Source organism: Pelodiscus sinensis, chromosome 19, assembly GCF_049634645.1.
Source record: "Pelodiscus sinensis isolate JC-2024 chromosome 19, ASM4963464v1, whole genome shotgun sequence".
NCBI lineage: Eukaryota > Metazoa > Chordata > Testudines > Trionychidae > Pelodiscus > Pelodiscus sinensis.
The window spans coordinates 12,904,619-12,924,764 of record NC_134729.1 but is presented as its reverse complement, the minus strand read 5'-3'; the positions used below and the strand labels follow the sequence as shown (position 1 = coordinate 12,924,764).

The following is a 20,146-nucleotide window of genomic DNA, read 5'->3' as shown; positions in this document are numbered from 1 at the left end:
CACCCGCCCCCCCCAAGTTCCATCCCCATCCCCTGAATCGCTCTATAGCCCATTCGTCTCCTTACCCCCACCCGCCCACATCTCCTCACCCTCCACCCGTCCCCCCCCAGTTCCATCCCCATCCCCTGAATCGCTCTATAGCCCATTCATCTCCTTACCCCCACCCCCCACATCTCCTCACCCTCCACCCGTCCCCCCCACCCAAGTTCCATCCCCATCCCCTGAATCGCTCTATAGCCCATTCGTCTCCTTACCCCCACCCCCCACATCTCCTCACCCTCCACCCGTCCCCCCCCAAGTTCCATCCCCATCCCCTGAATCGCTCTATAGCCCATTCGTCTCCTTACCCCCACCCCCCACATCTCCTCACCCTCCACCCGTCCCCCCCACCCAAGTTCCATCCCCATCCCCTGAATCGCTCTATAGCCCATTCGTCTCCTTACCCCCACCCGCCCACATCTCCTCACCCTCCACCCGTCCCCCCTCCCAAGTTCCATCCCCATCCCCTGAATTGCTCTGTAGCCCACCTGTCTCCTCACCCCCCACCTGTCTCCACACCTATCTATCTAGTCTCATTCTCATTAATCTCTACATAACCCATCCATCTCCATACACACCCATCTGTCTCCATGGCTGTCTCCATGCCCATCTGTCTGTCTGTCTATCTACCCTCCATACTCTCCCATCTGTCTTCATGGCTGTCTGTCTGTCTCTCTCTCTCTCCCCACACCCTATCTATCATCCCCAGACACTCCCATCTCTGGCTATGTCTAGACTGCAGGCTTCTTTTGGAAGAAGCTTGTCCGGAAGAGATCTTTGAAAAAACTTCTTCCAAAAGAGTGTCGATGCTGCAAAAGCACAAGGGAAAAGCGATCTGCTTTTCCGAAAGAGCGTCCAGACTGAGTGGCCGCTCTCTCGCATGTAAGCTGTGATTACAGTGGGCGGAGTGGCCACCAGGCACCTGTGCTTTTTCCTCTTTCTTGCGAAAGAACTCCCCTTCCCGTCCACACACGCCTTTTTGCCAAAGAGCTCTTTCCGAAAAAGGCTTCTTCCTCGTAGAAAGAGGGTTCCCAATGTCAGAAACCCCCCTGGTTCTTTCGATTTTTTTTGGAAGAACGCAATTGCAGTGCGGACGTAAGTGACGGTTTTCGGGAAAGCGTCTGTTTTCCTGAAAAATCTCTGCAGTGTAGCCGTACCCTGGGGTGTAGGGAACCTCCATGGGGACTGGTCCCCTCTGTACTGCACTAGGGCACAGCTTTAGCCAACCTGCTTAGCAATCAACTACATTAGCCCCAGGACATTTGAAGGAGAGTTTGTGCCACCCAGGCAGGAGCCCAAGAGAAAAGCCTGAACCCCCTCTGGGTGGGGGGGGGCAGTTTCTCCACAACCCTCCCCCTGCCTTCTGTCCCGTGACAGCCCCCCAGCCCCGGCTCCCTCCTCGGTGCAGCGCCGTGCACCCCCCCCATTACAAATGGCCCCAAACCCCGCGCAGACCCTGGCGCCTCCGCTTGGGGTCCCCGCTTCCTCCCAGTGCCGGGGCTGGGGTTTGCGGGGAGGGGGCCGCCTAGACCCCGCATGGGCTGCCAAAGCGGACTCGTTTGGCCAGGCTCCCGGGCCCGCCCGCCCGGCGGGGGGAGGCTCCGAGCACAAAGTGTGCGGGGGGGGGGGGGAGGAGGAGGGCGGCGCGGGGCGGGCGGCCGGGAGGGGGAGGGAGCTAAGCGCTTTCTCCAGGCAAAAGTGCTCAGGGTTCCAAACTTTCTCTAAACTTTCACTTTCAGAGCGCCGAGGCGGGGCTCCCCGGCAGCATGGACTAGAGGGGACTGAGCCGCTGTAGACATGCAGCCACCTCGCCAGCTGTTCGCCATATGAACCAAAGCCCCGCAGCACAGTGTGTCCGCCCCTAGCCATGTATTCCCCCTACTGCCTCACCCAGGTAACAAACCGCCCGCCCGCCCGCCCAACAGAACCCAAAAAGCCAAAAAGCAAGTTCGGTTCGTTTCTTTCATTGCATCGGGGGGACCGCTTCCCGGGGGCGGATGGGGGGGGGCACGCACCCGGCTGGGCCGGGGGGGGGGGGGTGCGGTCTGTCTGTGCTGCGGTTTTGTTGGAAACAAAAATTCTCCCCCCTCCTGGCTTTGCGCAGAGAAAGGGGATCGCGTGGCACGTGTCCAAGGTCTTTGTTATATTCACTGCACATGGGGCTAGTTCGGGAAATGGCGCGTCTCCCAAATTTAGTTCCAGAATTAAAAACCCGGGAGGGAGAGGGGGGGCGCTGGGTGCCTGCGTGCGGCGCGGCGGGCTTGCTCCGGGAGGGAGGCGGGGGACCTGTTGGCGACTGGGGGGGGGGGGGGGGGTACAAATGCCGAGATGGTTTTAAGATTTGCCTTTCCTCTCGCGAGCCGGGCCGCGCAGGGTTTGCACCGGGGCGGCTGCTGGCGCTGGGAGCGGGGTCGCCTTTCTGCGCCGGGCGCTGCCTCAGGGCTTCGTGTCCCCCCCCCCCCCCCCCCCAGCCAAACTTGCCTTTTTGTTGGGAAGTTCCCCCCCGGATCCGAGCGGCCGCTCGGCTCAGAGAGCGCCCCCGGGCCGGGGCAGCCTGGCTGCGATCGCCCTGCGCCCCGGGCTCTGTCCCGGCGCGTTCCCACCGCTGGGGCGCAGGTAGGGCCCTCCGGGCTTGCGGGGAAAGCCGGTCACTTCCCTGCCCCCGCCGGGCCCGGCTTGCGGGGCTCCCCCGGGGGACCAGGGGCCGGGGAAGTTCGCCCAGGCGGAGCCTCGGGGCGCTGCGCTCGGCGGGGCTCTGCTGGGGGGGGGGGGATCCCCGCAACATTCCTAGCCCCGCAAAAAGCGCCCGCCGCTCGCTGGTCTATGGGGGGGGGGGTGCAATTGACGAGCCGATCCCAGCCCCGCGCCCAGTCTGCGGGGCCAAGAGGAGGCGGGTGTCGCTGTTCATTACAACGGTGGATTTTTTTTGCAAGGGGGGGGGGAGTTACCTTCCCTCTGCAGGTGGCAAGGCGCTGGCTGCATCCAGCAACGCGACTTCCCCTCCCCGCGGTGGCCAGCGGGACTCTGGGGACGTTTCCCGGGGGGGCTCTGTCTGGAAACGCAGCTCCGCACTGAGAGAATCCCCCCCCCCCCGCACTGTGCACTGGGGCGACTGAGAAATTCAGCTGCTGCTGGGGAGGGGGCGAAGCCGATTTAAAACAAGGCTTCGGGGCCGAGCGGGCCCTTGTGCGGGGGGGGGCCCGAGCTGCGCAGAGGGGTATTTCAATACCTCCAGAAGGAAGTTTAGCGAAGCGAAAATACCGTGGCCAGGGCCCGCACCCTTTCGAGCTCTATCGCCCACTCAGGTGGGGGGAGTCACGGCTCCAGGCCCCTCTCCGAGTTCATCTTTTTGGGAACGTTTTGGGTCTAATCTGCAGCCCCCCTGCTCCGTAGTCCCCAAACGCGGAGGAGGAAAGGGCGAGGGAATCCCTAGTCAGGCAGGCGACACCGACCCTGCACCCTTCCCAAGAATACGTTGGCCTTATTTCATGCTCTTTTCCAAATCATCTTCTGTGGCAACATTGGACATTTTTATAAGGAGGGTGCAACTCACCCCCTTCCCGTATCTGGGCTGTTTTTCTTTAAAAAAGGCCAGTTTGTACAGCTGGAGTCCTTACGTATTTTTAAACCCTTGTCAATTACATCTTAGAGTTGTTGGGATTTTTTTTAACATAAAGCCACTCAACTAGAAGGAAAACCACCGCTTTAGTTAAAAAAACCCACCCTACAATGACATTGCGATGTGATTGTTTTAAAGGACTTTTGCTTAAATAGGGAGCCAAGTAACTAGATGGGGTTGTGAGCAGCTGGGATAAAGCAGAAATGGGAGTCGCTTTTTAGGAAGGCACTTTTTCGGTTATATTTCCTTTCTTCGGCCATGCTGGCTGCAAATAATGTGAATCACATTTTTGAGGTTTGCCATGGACAGATCTTTCTAATTGGCTGTAATTTCTGTGGTTTTGGGCACTTCTGGAGAGCACAGTGTAGAAACTTTGCATATGTTTGCTCATTTGGTGGGAACAATGATTTTGGGGAGAGGGGGAGAAATGCAGTGTTGTCAGTGTTTGGGCATATCTCTGGTCCCTTTCTTAATCAACAGTAAGTAAGAAATGGAGCAGACTTTTATTGTTACTGGATAGGGAAAAATAATAAAAATTTGCTTTCTTTAATTTTGGGTTTGATATGAGATGAGGGAAATGATTACAGTGACAGTGAGCATTTGAGCTGTTGGCAAAACCTCTTCTGTCTGGGAGTTACTGGGGGAACCCGATTTTCCCAGTATTTTTTGTTGTGGTTGTTGTTGCTGTTGTTAAGAGGTGGTGGTTATCGATGGAGCCCTATTAGATCCTTTGCACTTCAAGAGCAATTACTAATACATGGCTGGCAGTTTTAGGGTTGGAAATAAGCAAGGAGCACCTACTATTTAATATGAAAACATCTCTATAAATATAAGGTATCAGGCATAGTATGTACATATCTATCATTATACAAACACATACGTACGTACGTGGGTCCTTGCATGTGTGTGATAGATACACACAATATATATCTTCTATATATATATAAATAAAATAAATATCGGTAGAGTGCGTGTAATACACATACTCAGCATGCTGAACCTAAATATACAGCATGCTGAATGTGACATTTTATTTAGCATTATTTATATAATATGCCATTTATGTGAATACAAACACTTTACTTAATCTTACATTTATATTATTCTATTATATACATTGTTAAGATGGGAATACACACAATACCTAATATACCTATTTAGTGATTTATAGATATTATATATAATATCTATACAAAGAACTGTTCTGCCCATGTATCTATGTGTGTGTGTATATTGTATGTGCATATGCATCATCGTTTGTGTGATATCAACACAATGCCTGGCCGTGTGTGCATGTATTAAATGGGTGACACGTGAATTTGTGTGTAGGTGAATCATGCACCTCTGTGCATGTGTGTTGCTGTGCGATACATGTTTAGGAGTTCTGCATATTTTTGCAACATGGTGCTATATTCCTTTACACACTAGCTAATAGTGGAGGTCCAATATTATATAACTGCGTAGAGAACAATGTATTTTTTGCACAAACAGGGTTGTTGATGCGGATTTTATTTATCAAGGCATCTCTCGTTTCACTCTGCCTCGGCCCACGGTGCTCTGGGGCATTATGGGAACAATTAAAAGACAGTTGTTACCAATAAAACAATCATTGTAACGTTGTTCCATAGGAACATTACACGGATTACAAACTAAAAATAAAATAAAATAAATTAAAGCAAAGAGGCTTAAAAAAACCCAAAGCCAAACTGACTGGGGTCACTTAATTAAAAAAAAAAAGTTAAGAGACAACTGCCAACTTCGTTACAATTTTACAATGTTTCGTTAATTGGGCAGGAAACCATTTTTGGGGGGAAGGTGGGAGAGTTAAGCTGTAATGTTGCTTCATAATTCCTCCCTCATCCTCCCGGCCAAAACCTGCGTTTTTGTAATATCACAGGCGCGGAAAGAATATTTTTAGCATCAGGTCCTATATATTTTAATAGACACATATGTGTGCGTGTATGCCTATATTTTTGTATAATTATCTAGCATTAGGGCCTATATTTTTAATGGCTAAATATCTACATCGCATTAGGGTCTGTCTGACTTTCTTCATACATATATTACTATTAAGATACTTGTAACTATTGATAATTATAGGCTCCGTGGCTAGATATTTTAGTGTTAGATCCATATCTATCTAGCCACGGAGCCTATAATTATTAATAGTTATAGCCGGTATCTTAATTGCTAGCGAAACAGCATGCGAATCCCTCTGTCTCTCTACCCCTTCCGTGCTGTCCGGGTATTTTTCACAAACTTTTCCAGCAAGGCCTGCCATTTCTGGGATAAGTTTTGGAGGGTTATTTTCTTGCGTCTGTTTGTTTTTTTAGTTGCTCTGTGTTCGTCCCGTCCTTGGGATCTTGCCAGCCCAGAGAGACCAGTTTCGTTTCTGTCTCAGGGAGGGAAAACCCAGCTTTCTTTTTCGGACTCACCCCTTGTTTGTGCCTAGTGAATTAAATCCAGCCTGGCAGATTCCCTGCTGCCCTTCTGCCTTTGCCTGGCTCGCTTCTGAACTAATTTCCCGGGTTTCAGTCCCTGCAATGGAGTATTTTTTTTCCCCTCTCCCTTTCCTGATCTAAAATCACCCCCAGTCTCACTTCAACCAGCGGTATCTTTCCGTAGGAAAGAGTCCCAAATACGGGACCCGCGAGCCTTGCAGAAGGGAAGTTCTGAGCAAGGTTATTGTTGTAGGCCCAGTCTAAGCACTCCCCTCTCCCCCTTGGCAAGCCCAATCCTGCTGCTGTGATCAACACAGGGCCTGATCCTCTGTTGGTGTAAATTGAGGCATGATAATAGCTTGCGCGGATGGCGAATCTGCCTGGGACGGAATTAGCCCGGGGCCCCGAGTTGGAACTAACGTGCTAGAAGTGGGGAAGATCTGGCCTGGACGAACTTGACAGAAGAGACTAGAGAGGGGCAGGATTCCACTTCAGAGCTTTTCAGGAACGGCCGGGCTGTTCTGTGGAGGGGGGGAGGCGAAATCATTCTCCAACTTTACCTTCCACGTCGCTTGTCTTTGGTGCCACTTGCTTTTGAAGGGGCATCCGCCCTGTGTTTCTTTATTGTCGGGCGAAGGAGAACTCTCGTCTGCTTACCACCTCCATTGCAGGGCCAGCTCTCCCGCGCGCCTGGCCCGATTCCATCCCTCCTAATCTTTATTATTGTTGTTATGTTTTGCAGACAGCCATCTCTGGGGTTTATTTTTGGGGAAGGTTTTTTTCACCCCAATCCCATTGCCGTTGCAAATATAAAATAAAATAGATGTCTGCGAGCTAGGAGGAGTTCGAGGCGCGGGTTTGAAATACTTAGAAAAAAGACAAAGGAGGAGAACCTAGAGGCTGCGTTTTTTTGGGTTTTAAGCCAACTCTATTTTGGTGGGGACTTTTGAGTCATTGAAAATATTTTGTTTTCTTACTGTTTGCAATTTTGATCACTGATTTAAACCAGGCAGGTTAATTGTATTTATTTTGGCCTTTACATGCTGGTTTGCAATTTTGTGTGCGTGTGTATTTGATATAATATATGTTGCCTTATATTTGAGCGGCTCTGCACCTTTTTATATAATAAGAATAATTAATAATCATTAATAATACCTAACTCTTATATAGGCCTTCTCGTCTGTACGTCTCAAAGCACTTTATACAGAAACTCACGTATATTATATAGATTATTTTTTTATATATACATATCACACGTGTGTATATATTACATATATACACAGACTTTTAAAATTTGATTTGTAATGTGTAATCAATATTATTTTTGTAAATTGATTGTGTATGCTATAAGATGTGTCTGTAATATACAAGATTATGTAATATATATGCATGCACATCTATATATGATACAGAAGCATATATTAAGTATTTGTGGTACTCTGTTCACATTGTATATGACATGTGGCCCTGTATGTCATGTGTATATATATAGTATGTTTATATAGTATCGTCACATCTACATTTGAACCACTTATACAATAGAACTTCAGAATTACGAACCCCAGCGATATTAACTGACTGGTCAACGCGTCTTATTTGGAACCGGAAGTACACAATGAGGCAGCAGCAGAAAAAAAAGAAAAAAACCAAATGTGGTACAGATGGTGTAAAATGTGAGCTACCAAAAAAAAGGGGGGGAATGTTAAAAAAAAAAAAAAGATGTGACAAGGTGAGGAAATGAGGAAACCGTTTCTGTGCTTGTTTGATTTAAAGGGAGATGGTGAAAAGCAGCATTTTTTTTTCTGCCCAGGAAAGTTTCAAAGCAGCACTAAGTCAGCTTGCAGGTGTGAGGGTTCTGAAAGCTGATACCCAGCTGCTCAGAACTGTAGTTCTTCTGTGCAATATGGGTTTGCATATAATAATGCACATGCAATATGCACATTTTCTGATCTTTACAGTGCGTGTCTATAATATCACATGGACAAAGTCTGTAGTGCATATCCTGAATATAGACATGTGTTACACATGTAATATGAGTTTGTTTATCGTAATGACACCCACCCCCGTAGACAGTACAGGGTTGTATATCAGGTGGGAATACATGCATGCTATATCCCTTGTGTCATACCCACGCAGAGATACTTCCTAATCTGTGCCCAGATGCGTGTTCCGTACTCATGGGGGACACCGAAAATCACTTTAAAGTGTCGCATTGGGGTGTGAAGTCCAGCACCCCTGTAGCTGAACCCCCAGACATTCTGTGTGTTCTCTGTGAGTTTGGCACTATCGTGAGATGTGTGCTTCTGTCATATTCATATATCCAGTCCCACACAGCCAACCTTCGAGGTATTATCTGGTATCTGGGTATGTGTCTAATACGTGTGCGTGTGTCCCAGAGCCGAGATATGCATGTCCTCTAGTAAAGCCGTCTCAGCGGGGGAATCAAGTGAGTCTGTAACCGAAAAAAACGTAAAAAACAACAAATAGTCCTGCAGCACCTTAGAGACTCACAAAACACGTAGATGGTGTCATGAGCTTTCTATTAGAGCAGTTATTTGTTACACTTTCCAAATCCCATTTCCTTAATACAGCTGCGTTCGTCCCCCACTCCAAATGCATTTTGAACTCTCTTTTCTAACAGGGAGAATTTGGGGCGGATTTTTATCCTAGCGTGACTTGGCGGCCTTCTAATAAAAGGGACAGAGTTGAGGCCTTTCTGACGCCCCGAAAAGCGAGTGGCGAATCACTGGGGAAGTGCATTTCTCTCTGTGCAGGCAGCTGGGCAGTAGGGTGGCTCTCTGGGCCATCAGTCCCTGCTCCTACCTCTGGCCACGTTTCCAAAGATATGTGCACGCACACGGGTCGATACTGTTTCCCAGCTGTGCAGATGGAAAATCGAGCTCTCTTGCTCCTTATCTTGGCCTGCTTTGGAGGAGCCTTCTGGCTCACCTTTTCCTTGCTCCGTTTTCCTTGACTGTTCCCCAGGTGGAGTCTGTAAATCCGCATGACCGGGTGTACTTATTTGTTGACTTGATTGGTGTTATCGCTGTGCTGACGAGCAGGCACGAGCACCAGTGGCCTTATTTATTTAGAAAATCATTGAAATATGGGGCCTGCTTTGGCCTAACCAACCAGAAAAACCTGCGAACAAAAACCCTCCGTGTAGTCTGAAAGCAGCTCCGTCGAACGTGCTACTCTTAGTTGTTTTGCCCCCACGGGCTGGACGCTTCCCTCCTGGTCTTCGGAGCAGACTTAGTTACCCACGGAACTGTCGGGGGGGGAGGTGGAATTCAAGCCAATAACTTAGTTCAGTCTTTTCGGGCTCTAGTTGAAGTCCATGGGAGTTGTGCCAGTGGTTTTTTCGAGAAAAATGCATTGGAAAGATTGCAGCAAAGAGCGGGTTTTTCAGCGTTTGGGGAAGGAGCTGGAGGGGGGGCGGGGAGGCGGTGTCTGATTGTTGAGGAAGTTAAGGTAAGGCAAGGGAAATGAAAGCATAAAAATATATGCCCACACAAAAAGAATGAAACAATGAGCTGAACAGGGGGAGTGAAATTAGCAAAGCCTATAAATAAACATTTATGCAGTGTTGAGACAGTATTCAGGTGAGTTTACAAACAATTCATTAAGATATTTATAAACTTTCACAGTTTGGGGCTATCAATAGAAACTTAATTACAAACTGTAAACAACTTTCCATTTTCCCTGGAAAGACAATCCCTGGCTTCCGAAAGGGGCCTGTTGCTCAGATTTGTTACTGAGCAATTTTTTTTTACAGTAGAAAATGGAAAAATGAAAGTTCAGTGTGATTAGTTTTTCCCCTTTGGCTTATTTTTTTAAGTAGAATCTTTCCTCAAAGTCTTTGTTGTTGTTAATTTTTGTATGTTAATATGCTCTGGGCACTGGGATATTGTTTCTTAATTTTGGAGGCAAACACACTCCACATTTGTTTTTTAAGGAGCAATGGCCCATCAAATGAGAAGTTAGCTAGCAAATGCAGATGTCATTTTTGGGTCTCTCTCCAAACTACAGACTCTGCAGCTAATCGACGTACAGTTATCGCGCTCTCTGCATATTTCCAAGGCGAAACGGCCAGGTGTGAATATCTGCAGTACACACTCACTTTCAGCAAAACAATATCTATGTATATGTGATCCCTATACACTATAGATCCATAGCTGTCCAGAGAGCTGTATTCCCTTTGTACTAGCGGAAGGGTCTTGTCCTGTGCATTTATGTGATCTACAAATGCCAGGCAGGAATCCGTGGTGAAAGTACAGATTTGAGGATGATGGGTACGCTTGGATTATTGACTCACATGAGTTTCGTCCAACGGCCGTGTCCAGGAACTTTTGTGAAAGGCAAAGGACGGCTTTATCGCAGAGTGAGGACGAGGATTTTCAGCACAGCTGCTGGCCAAATCTTGCAGCAGTTACCGAACTGAAAGCACGTTTGCGTGGACCAGAATTAAACCCAAATAGCTGTAGGATTTTGAGGTGTGAGAGCACTCCAGGCATAAAGATGGGATTTTGCCATGAAATTTTGATTATATAAACACACTGTGTGTGTGTGCGTGCGTGCGTGTGTGCGTGTGCGTGTGTGCCCACACACACACATGGCACCACTTTTATATAAAGTGAAATAGAAGCAAATACATGCTCAAACTTAACAATAATATTTTTATATGGTTTATTTCTATAAAAATTGATCTGTATAATTTTTGTGTATATGTATGTGTGTGTGTGTGTGTGTGTGTCTATAGACCACACGTACATATCTGTATATTATATGTGCATTATAAAATATATACTCAGTGTGTAGGTACTTTCGTTTGTGTGTGTGTGTGTGTGTGTGTGTGTATATACACACATACAGAGTACTTTTTTTCTGACGTTACTGCTGGGTACGCAGTACTGGCACCTCCAGTTAGAGCTAATCTGGAAAGAACGGAGCGTACCGGAACCTCTGTATGCAAATGTCCAATCCTGGCTTTTTTTTGTTTTTGTTTTTTCCTCAACAACTTTTCGCCTGGAGTACTGGCACCTTTTTTTTTATTTTAATTTTTTTACAAAAAAAGCACTGTGTGTGTGTGGTGTGTGTGTGTATATATAGATATTTGTGTCCTATTGTGTTTGTATACTTAATTGTGTCTGTATATTATGCGTATGTATATTTTATATGTACATAAAGAACACACATGGTATACAGATATAAATATAATTTATAATATATGTATCTATTTACGTATGCATATTGCACATTTATATCTATATGGCTGTTTTGTGTGTGCATTTTTACATACATACATGTATGCAGTATCTGTGTATAAAGTGCACAGATAGCACACAGCTGTAGATATAATTATGTACACTCATAATATGCATCCGTTCACCTATGTGTATGGCATGGCAGTGTGTAAATAGGTGTTGAAAGGGAAATGTTTTTGACTTCCACTGTAGCCTTCCCTTCCACAGATGCTGCAACACCCTGTGTGCTGAGACTCAGATTTACAAACTAGTGTGATGACTCCATGGCCATTACCCCGTATAGACGTGCGTGTGTGTGTGCATGTGCATCTGTGTGTAATCTGCACACTGAAACCTTGTTTATTTGAGCTTTGATTCTCCAAATAACTCCTTCATCCAGAATGAGGTCATGTTCTCCTGTGGACGCTAACAGCGTCAGAAAGCCCCCAACTTATCCAAGGCTCTGCTTATCCCCGTTCAATTCCTGGCCCCTTGCGTGGTTCGGGGAAGCGGGGATGTGGCACACGGTGCCTGCCGGCTGCTCGCTTAGGTGGCTGGGCTTCATTTCCCATTTCTGGATTTCAGGCCGCTCCGTTGGCCTTTCCCTTCCCAAACTGTGTTTCCAAATCGCAGAGCGGAGCAAAATCCCCTGTGAACCAAAGATTAGCAGAGCCTGGGGCTGGCATCTCAGCCAGTGTTTGTCGGCATAGCTCCCCCAACGCCTAGAGAGAGCGAGGCCGATTTTCACCAGCCGAGAATCCGGCTCCAGGTCCCACATGTGGCTCCCCTCTGCTTTGCCCAGTGAAAACGTTCCCAATCCGAGGGGCCGAGAAGAGCTGCACTTCACTCCGTCGCTGTCATCCGGACGTGGCTAGGAGGTGTCTGTAAACACGGCGGGAAGGGGTAAAACCAGCCCGTGTCAGAGTTTCCCCTGCTTTGGATTAGCAGAAAGGGCTGGAAGTCCTTAATTACTCTGCAGCTTGCTTTTACCGTTGTCCATTATGAACTCCTTTCCTGAAACTGACACGGGAGCCCTTTTTTCCATCTGATCTGGCAACTCCGCCTCGTTCCCTTCTTCCTACGCAAGTGATCTCACTTGGACTTCATTTCTAGAACCAGTGCTCAAACTTTCCTTGCTGCCTTCAGCAGAGGATATAGCATTCCCCCTCCAGCCTTCTCCCCCACCCCCGCTGTAAGGCCTCTGTCCCATGTCCCCACCAAAAATATCGGCCTTTCTCTTTGGTTCTTCACCGTCAGCTCAGCGGAAGCGGGGCATTCCTTGTGGCTCGGCGAGAGCCTGCCCCAGTGAAAAACGCTGTCGCTATTTTGGGGGCCTGTATGTGGGTCTGGGATCAGAAGCTTTTCTCGTTTAAATCTCACTTATTTATATAACTTGCTTCTTTTAACTTGGGGCGCTTTTGTTGTGTGGAGTTTTTAAAACACTGTAAATTATTGACAAGGCCTGGAATTGTAAAGGGGATAGAAAACAGAGAAGGGGGGGCTGGGGAAAATGGGAGTCTGAATAATTGATGGGGAGCAAAAAGCTTTCTTGGAAAACGCTGGATGCTAACTCAGTCCCTCCTGGAAAAGAGGGGGATTTTGTCTGGCTTTTAGAAGCCCCCCCTTGCCACCACACCCCCAGTTTTGCGCGTGGTTTCCCTGCACAGTGCATGGAACGGAAGGAATGCGGCAAGAGTAAAGCGAGGAAGGAATTTAAATGTCTAATCTGCACCCCGGGGCGGCCGCGGGCGGAAAGTTGCTCGGTGACACAGAATGACTTTGCTCCCGCTGCCCCAAAAGCAGATTGCGGCTTTGGGGCCTGGCGCGTGTGTGCGAAGCTGCCGGCGGCCTGGGAGAGCAGGTGGGAGGCCGGGGCCCGGTGCGGTGCCTCTCAGCCCCTGCCAGTGGCACACAGCAGTTCAGAGTCTGGAGGGCTGCTCCTACCTTGGGCTGGTCTCTGGTGGAGGGGTTAGGGTGGGGGTGCTGGGCGATTCCACGTGTGGTCGGAGTGCCCAGGGCGCCGACTCGCAGCGGAATCGAGTGCGCTCGAGGGCAGAGGTGGCGAGGCCAGGGCCGCCAGCCCGTTGGCCACAGAGCTTTTGTTTTTCAATCTGGACCCAGGGCCCGATTGACCGCGAGCACTGGCTGTTGGGCTGGGGCGTGGGGCAGAGGGGAGCTAGCGCCCACGGGAGCAATGAGAGTCAGAGACTGTGGTGAGGGCAGAGGCTCAGATCCTAAATGGACTGGAATACAGCTGGCTTGCGGCTCAAGCCCCCTTTGGGTGGGCGTAAAAGCCAGGGAACCGCCTTCCCCCGTGTGACCCCCGAAATGCTCAGCGGTTACACAGTTACGTAATGACGTGCGTTTTAACATCCCTCGCGCGCCCCGCAGACGTGGCTGGCGTTTCGGGTGCCAGTGAATGTAGCGGCCTGGTCAAGGGGACAGGCACACGCAGTCCGGTTGGGTGTGGGTGGGCATATACACCTCTGCAGAACCAGTCCTCGGCAGCCTCGACTTGCTTTCTCCGGGCACGTACAGACTAGATCCTTCCGCTGACGTGTAAGCCCCCCGGAGACTCTCTCAATGCCACCCTTGTCTTACCCTTTGCATCAGTCGGTCTCCAGTCGCTTCCCAAGGGGCGTCAGTATCGTAATGTATCCCCATTTTACAGCGGGGGAAACCGAGGCACGGGGCGGCCTGGTTAGCACAAGTTCCCCCAGCAGGCCAGTGGCAAAGCTGGCCTAAAGGCCAGTGTCCTGCATCCACCCAGGCCGTGCGGTATCTGTCAGAAAGTGCGGCTCATTGTCTTACTGCTCCCGCGGGGATGCCCTGAACTCTGGGCGTGAATTTGATTTCTGGCTCTTCTCTCTGCTCTCTCTGTAACCCTCCCGCCCGCGCAGTCTCGGCAGCACCTTGTGCTGCTTGGGTTTCGTTCCGTGCCATGGGCCTTCCCCAGCGGCCCATCTCCGTGGCATCTGGGCTGCCCCCAAGCACCAGGGCAGGCAGAGAGGCGGGTGCTCTGGGCAGAGGGTGGATTTTGAGCTCACGTCTCGTTCCCGCCGGGAGGTGAATACCTTCCCGCTTCGCACACGCTCACTGCCAAGCCCACTGCTAGCGGGCGGTTACATTGGAGTGGCCGGTGCCGCACGGCCCTTGGATCGCGGAGTCCCCCTGTAATTAGCCCTCTGACAAGCGGCACCGGCGGGGGCTGGTCTCAGGGAGGCTGCCAGTAACTGCAGCTCCTCGGTACCAGGCTTTTGCCAGCGTCTTTTGTTCTTGGGGGGCGGGGGGTAAGGACAACACAGGAGCAAGGGCGACGCAGCCTGATGGGCCACGAAAACCCGTAAGAGGATCCCTCGGCCCTTGCCCTGGACAAGCGGGCAGCCGGGCGGGGGGGGCGGCGAAACCGGCGGGGTTGGCTGCTCGGCCCTTACCCCAGACAAGCGGGCAGCCGGGCGCGGGGGGGGGGCGGCGAAACCGGCGGGGTTGGCTGCTCGGCCCTTACCCCAGACAAGCGGGCAGCCGGGCGCGGGGGGGGGCGGCGAAACCGGCGGGGTTGGCTGCTCGGCCCTTACCCCGGACAAGCGGGCAGCCGGGTGCGGGGCGGTGAAGCCAGTGGAGTTGGCCTGGCCAAGGGCGGCCAGCGAGTGGGGCTGGCCAGCGAGTGGGGCTGGCCGCGCTCTGTAACCCGGCGGCAGGGAGCCCAGTGAAGCTGTAGGACGATGCTGGCAAAGAGCAAGTGGGAGTAAAATGAGGCTGGGAATAGGGAGGCGGGCGGCACCAGAGCAGCCCCCCCCGGAGGAGCAAAGGGCCCCTCGGTGTGGGTCTGGGGGGGAGGGCCTGTGAGGGCAGGGGCTGGGTGCACTGATGGGGGGGCTGCCCTGCCTGTGCTCCTCGCCGTTTCCCAGAGCCTTGGCCTCCGGGCAGCGAGCTTCTCGGCACAGAGATCTGCGCCCGGGGCCGAGCCTTCTGCAAAGAGCTCCGGCCAGAGGAGCGTTCGCCAAACCGTGCCCTGGGTGGGGCCGCGGTCGAGGACTGAGCTGTGGGCCGCAAGCCCCTGCTCTTCGCTCGTCTCCCGTCAGCGTCTCCAGCCAGGCCGTGATAGCGCGGGAAGCCGCGCAGCCTGCCCGGCGGTGGGGGCCAGCCCCTCGCTGCGGCCCAGTCCGAGTAGGTGAGCCCGGGATGCGCTGCAGGGTCAGCTGCCGCCACCCTTCCAAAAGGAGAGAACAGGCCTGATCTTCTCTCCGGCTGGTTCTTTCTGGACCGGCTGCCCTCAGACGCGCCAGTTTTCCAGCCCAAAATGGACCCGCACGGACAGCGGAGCCTCTTGCGCCCTGCTGCCACTTTCAAAAGAAAAAACCAAGCGCAGTGCGTGTGGAAAAGCAGGACCCGTCCCCGTTGGTTCCAAGGCCACGTCCAGGCGACACAGTTCTATCGGAAAAGGACACGCACGTGGCCAACCGCAATGTGCCTATCTTTTCCCGCTTTTCTTCCGGAAGAGGCTTTTCCGACAATCGGCCCGTCTGCACGGGGCCAAATGTCGGGAAAAAAGCCTCTTTCGGCACGTCCCTTCTTCCTCGTCGAACTAGGTTTACAGGGATGCCGGAAAAGCGCGGCTGCTTTTCCAAAATTTTTTCGGAAAAGCAGACGCGTTCCTTGGACGCGGGTATCCTGGAAAAACTCTGCAGTCTAGACCAGTGTTTCTCAACCTTTTTTTATAAAGTACCCCTTTAAAAAAAAAGGATCCTCTTTTAAAAAAATATTCGAAGTCCCCCCAGTACCTACAGTTTTCAGACACACACATTTTTTTTCTACCATTGCAACACATTTGTTGAAACAACTTAATTGTAGCCGGGCGGGCAATGGCATTTTTGGCTGTAAAAAGTACAAAAATAACAAAGAGCTGTAAAACTTAAAACAAAAATTCAGTTTTCTCCCAATTTCAGGTGGGCTGACGTCCCGCCCCCAGACTTCTCTCAAGTCCCCCTAAGGGTACTCGTACCACTGGTTGAGAAACACTGATCTAGACGTACCCCAAGTGATGTTTTGCTGGCAGGTTTCTTTTCCTTTTATTCAAATCTGCTTCGAAACGGTCAACCGTTTGGAACTTAAAAAAGAAAATCGATGACTGAAGAAGTCTAAAAATGCCCTTTTTGCCTGGAGCGAAAGGTTTTGATGTTGGCGCGAGCAAAACGTTTCGTTCTAGCCAAAGCAAATGGGTTTTTTTTTGGCTTTTTTGATGAACTCCAAAATTTGGAAACAATCAATTGGGGGCCTGAGTTTCCCTCCTGGTTTCCCAGCCTTGCTGGCGAACCGAAACAGCCAGGCTCTGCCCAGCACCGCTGCCCCCCCAGCCCTGGGGAGCGGCAGCAATTTTCGAGACAAGCCGAGCGTGCGTGTGGATTTCAGCGCACTTTGAAACGTCGCTGCTTGACTGAGCCGTCACTGTGGTCTCTCCTGGCCATGGCTCGGGGCCGTCTGCTCACGTCGCCAGCTGGGGCAGCGCGGGGCCGGGGTGCACTGGGTCTCTCGGCGCCGAGCCATGGATCACGGGCGTTGTTACGGGGTCGAGTGGCTGAGGCCTGGCTCTTTCCCTCGTGCTGTGGCACCAGGGGCTTCTTCTGCCAGCGGTGCCCGGGTCTGCCCTGGCTCCATCGCCGTTCCACGGGCAAGCCCATGCCTGGGAAGTGGGCCGTGGGGGGGGAGATTGGCAGCAGGAGGTGTGGGGCATCTCTGTGGGGCAGCGTGGCCTGGGGCTTGCTCCGTGGGGTCTGGCGGGATGGGCGGGTGGATGGGACGGGAGGGGAGCAGTCCATTGTGGTGGGGCGGCCGGTGGGAAAGACCCAGCTCAGAACTTAGCCCCTTCCCCTCTTACTGGACTTTCTCCAGGCTGGGCTCTGCCGGGTGGGGCTGTGTGTCTGATATCCCGGCCTCAGTCGGGGGCCTTCAAATGAGTGTCCCCCCCCGTGCGGAGGCGTGGCCTTTCGTTAGGTAGGGTGGGGGGACTCTCCTGAGGGGAACAGCATGTTCAGTGGTTAGTACAGGAGGAGCTGGGGGTCAGGACTCTCCCCAGCTCTGGGGGGAGAATGGTGGCTGATGCTCAGAGCAGAAGGGAGCAGGGACGAAGGAGCAGGATCCTGGGGTTCTGTCTGGCAGGGCAGTGTGGTGTAGCAGTTAGAGCTGGCGCCACGCCTCCTGGGTCACATCCCTGCCTGTGCTGCTGAACCGTTTCCATTCTGGGGACAGTGATGGGGAGCGGGCGCTGGGTCTGTGCAGCGCCTGGCACCAGGGGGCCCTGGCCCCAGCTGAACCAGCAGCACCCGGGTGGTGCCAGGACTGAGTGTAGGGAGCTGGGGGCCATAGGGCGTCGAGAGGTGGCAGGGAGGGCAGAGACAGCTGGGGCGCATGTGCCCCTCCTGGGTGTTTCAGGGGCATCAAATCCAGCCTGGTTCGGGATCCCTCCAGCCAGATGGCTGCAGATAACCCTTCACAGCTTTGTTGGCATTGGAATTATCGGGGGGGGGGTGCCCTTCAAATCCCTTGTCGCCACCTGTCAATTAGCACCGCTCCATCAGCTGGTGAGCGGCGCATTAGGCTGGTCTGAAAAGCGTCACCGGCCGCTAGTCTGTGTGAGTCCAAGGTGGGGCGGGGGGGGGGGGGGGTCAGAGGAGAGGGGGTGGTGCCCAGGGCTCCGCTGGAGCTGTCAGTGCGGGTGGGTTGGCTGGGGGCGAAGGTGCCAAGCTTGGGCACGTAGGGCATGTGGCGTCTGTGCATGGAAACGTAGGGCTGGGGGAGGGGTCATCCAGAGAGGGCGAGATTCCTCCTCCCCCGTACCTCAAAAAACCTCTCGTGGCGCAGCCCTCCCCCCGATGGGCTGGGGTAGGACTCGCGGCAGTGCCGAGGAAGGGGACGAGCTGCGCTTTGGCTGGGGCGGCAGCCGCCGTCCGTACCCCGCTGCGTGTGGGCGCTGGGGGCCAGGCTGCCGTTCTGGCGCGAGCCTGGCGCTGACATGCCCACGCCTCCCCCTGCAGGGAGCTGACCCGTCAGCCGGCTGGGAAGCCCCCCGCTCACCCCGCTGGCAGAAGCCCCAGCAGCATCCTGGCCAAAAGGGCCGTTCCCCAGGTAGCGTGTTTTATTACGTGTATTACGGTAGCGCTCAGGGCCCTGTGGTGCTAGGTGCTGTACATTATTAGGTGTATTATGGTCGTGCTCAGGACCTCGTGACGCCAGGTGCTGTACATTATTAGGTGTATTACGGTAGTGCTCAGGGCCCTGTGGTGCTAGGTGCTGTACATTATTAGGTGTATTACTGTAATGCCCAGGGCACTATGTATGGTACATTATTGGGTGTATTACGGTAGTGCTCAGAGCCCCGTGGCGCTAGGCGCTGTACGTTATTAGGTGTATTGTGGTAGTGCCTATGGCCCTGGGCAACCTGAGGGCAGCAGGCTCAGCAGCCTGGCCGGTGTTGGGGGCTGGTTGATGAAGGTGGGAGGAGGGCTTGTCAGGACAAGGGGTTTCCAGGAGCCCCCCAGCGCAAGGGTCCCGGGGGGCGCTGGAGGCTGGCGGTGCAGGCGTTGGCAGGCCGAGTGCAGACACTGGGTTACATTCACCCGTCGCTTACCTGGGGGCCCAGGCTCCCCGCTCGGGGGGCGGGCAAGGCCCGGCGGGTTTGAATGGGGCGGTGGGTCGCCAGCGAGTTCCTGAGAGGCCCTCGGTTTCCCCAGCTGGTACTGGGGGGTGGATGTGGGGAACTGAACTTTCCCTGCCCCCGTTGCGGCGGGCCCGGCCCCGCCTGCCCGAGTCTCGCTCTTTAGCGCCCCCGCAGGCGCTTTGCCCCCCGACCGCCGGGCTGGTGCGTGGCGGGGACGGAGCTGCGTCCGCCTGCCCATCCGCGCCAGCCCGCCTGCCCCAGCGCCGGTGCCGTCCCGGCCAGCCCGGCGGCCATCTTCATTCTCCTGCCCACTCCCTCCCTGTCTCCCTCCTCGCCCCTTTTCTTCCCCGCTGTCGCCTTCGTTTGCTCCCCCCCGGGGCCGCGTGCCGAGGAGCCATGGGGCCCAGCCACCCCCTGGGCGCCCGTCTCCCTCGCCCCCTTGGCAGGGGCCCACGCGCTTGCTTGGGAAGCCGCCTCCTTTTCTTGCTCTCGCTGTCCCACTGCCGACCCTCTTTTGGCTGCCAGCGAATCCCCCCCCCCACCTGCCGTTGGGTTTTTGGCTCTGGCTGGGGCTGAGTCTGTGCCGAGCCAATCCCTGACCCCACGGGGGCAGCCACTTTGCAGCAAACTTTGTTCTCGCCCGTGGGGGGGGCGTTGGCAGGCGGAGGGCGGGGGATTGGCGCACTGGCTGCTCTGGGTTTGCCAATGGCGGGGGGGGCTGGCAGTCGAGGGCAGGGTGCTGGGGGGCTGCGGGGCCGGGGGGAGGACCGGGAGCCCCTTGTGCTCTCTCCTGCCTGCAGCCGGGGCTCTGGCTGGCTGCCGGGCGGCTACAGCTGCGGGCTCGGCAGCACGGCTACGCCTAAGTGCTGCAGTGCGAAGCAGCAATGCGGGCCGCGGCAGCCAATCAGGAGGCAGGCTCGGCCGGGCCGGCCCGCGCCCCGACGGGGTGCCGGTGGCTGCGCCGCTGAGCGACGGGCACAAAGGAGCCCGCAGGGGCAGGGATCTCGGCCGGGGCGGCCCGGGCTGAGGGGCTCTGCGCCGGGCTCCGCCGGGGCAGGGCCGGCCCTCTGAGCTGGCAAGGACAGCCAAGCCGAGCTCGCGCCGCATGGCCGCAGCCCGCTTGGCCCCCCTTGTCTGCCCCGTGATGCTA

At 53.5% G+C, this 20,146-nt stretch overlaps 1 protein-coding gene across 5 annotated transcripts in view; it reads left to right on the top strand.

The window, feature by feature from the left end:
- Positions 1-20,146, top strand: part of NFIX (nuclear factor I X) — a 200,999-nt gene that overhangs the window by 71,430 nt on the left and 109,423 nt on the right. For 3 of the 5 annotated variants that reach the window (XM_075902367.1, XM_075902365.1, XM_075902366.1), the window contains exon 2: positions 1,779-1,933. The exons of 1 other annotated variant lie outside the window; for it this stretch is intronic. In XM_075902367.1, coding sequence (XP_075758482.1) covers positions 1,907-1,933 — 27 coding nt within the window. In that variant the 5' untranslated portion in view covers positions 1,779-1,906. Of the gene's footprint in view, positions 1-1,778; positions 1,934-2,541; positions 2,656-20,146 lie in introns of those variants that run through there. One more of the 5 variants, XM_075902360.1, reaches the window with a different exon arrangement.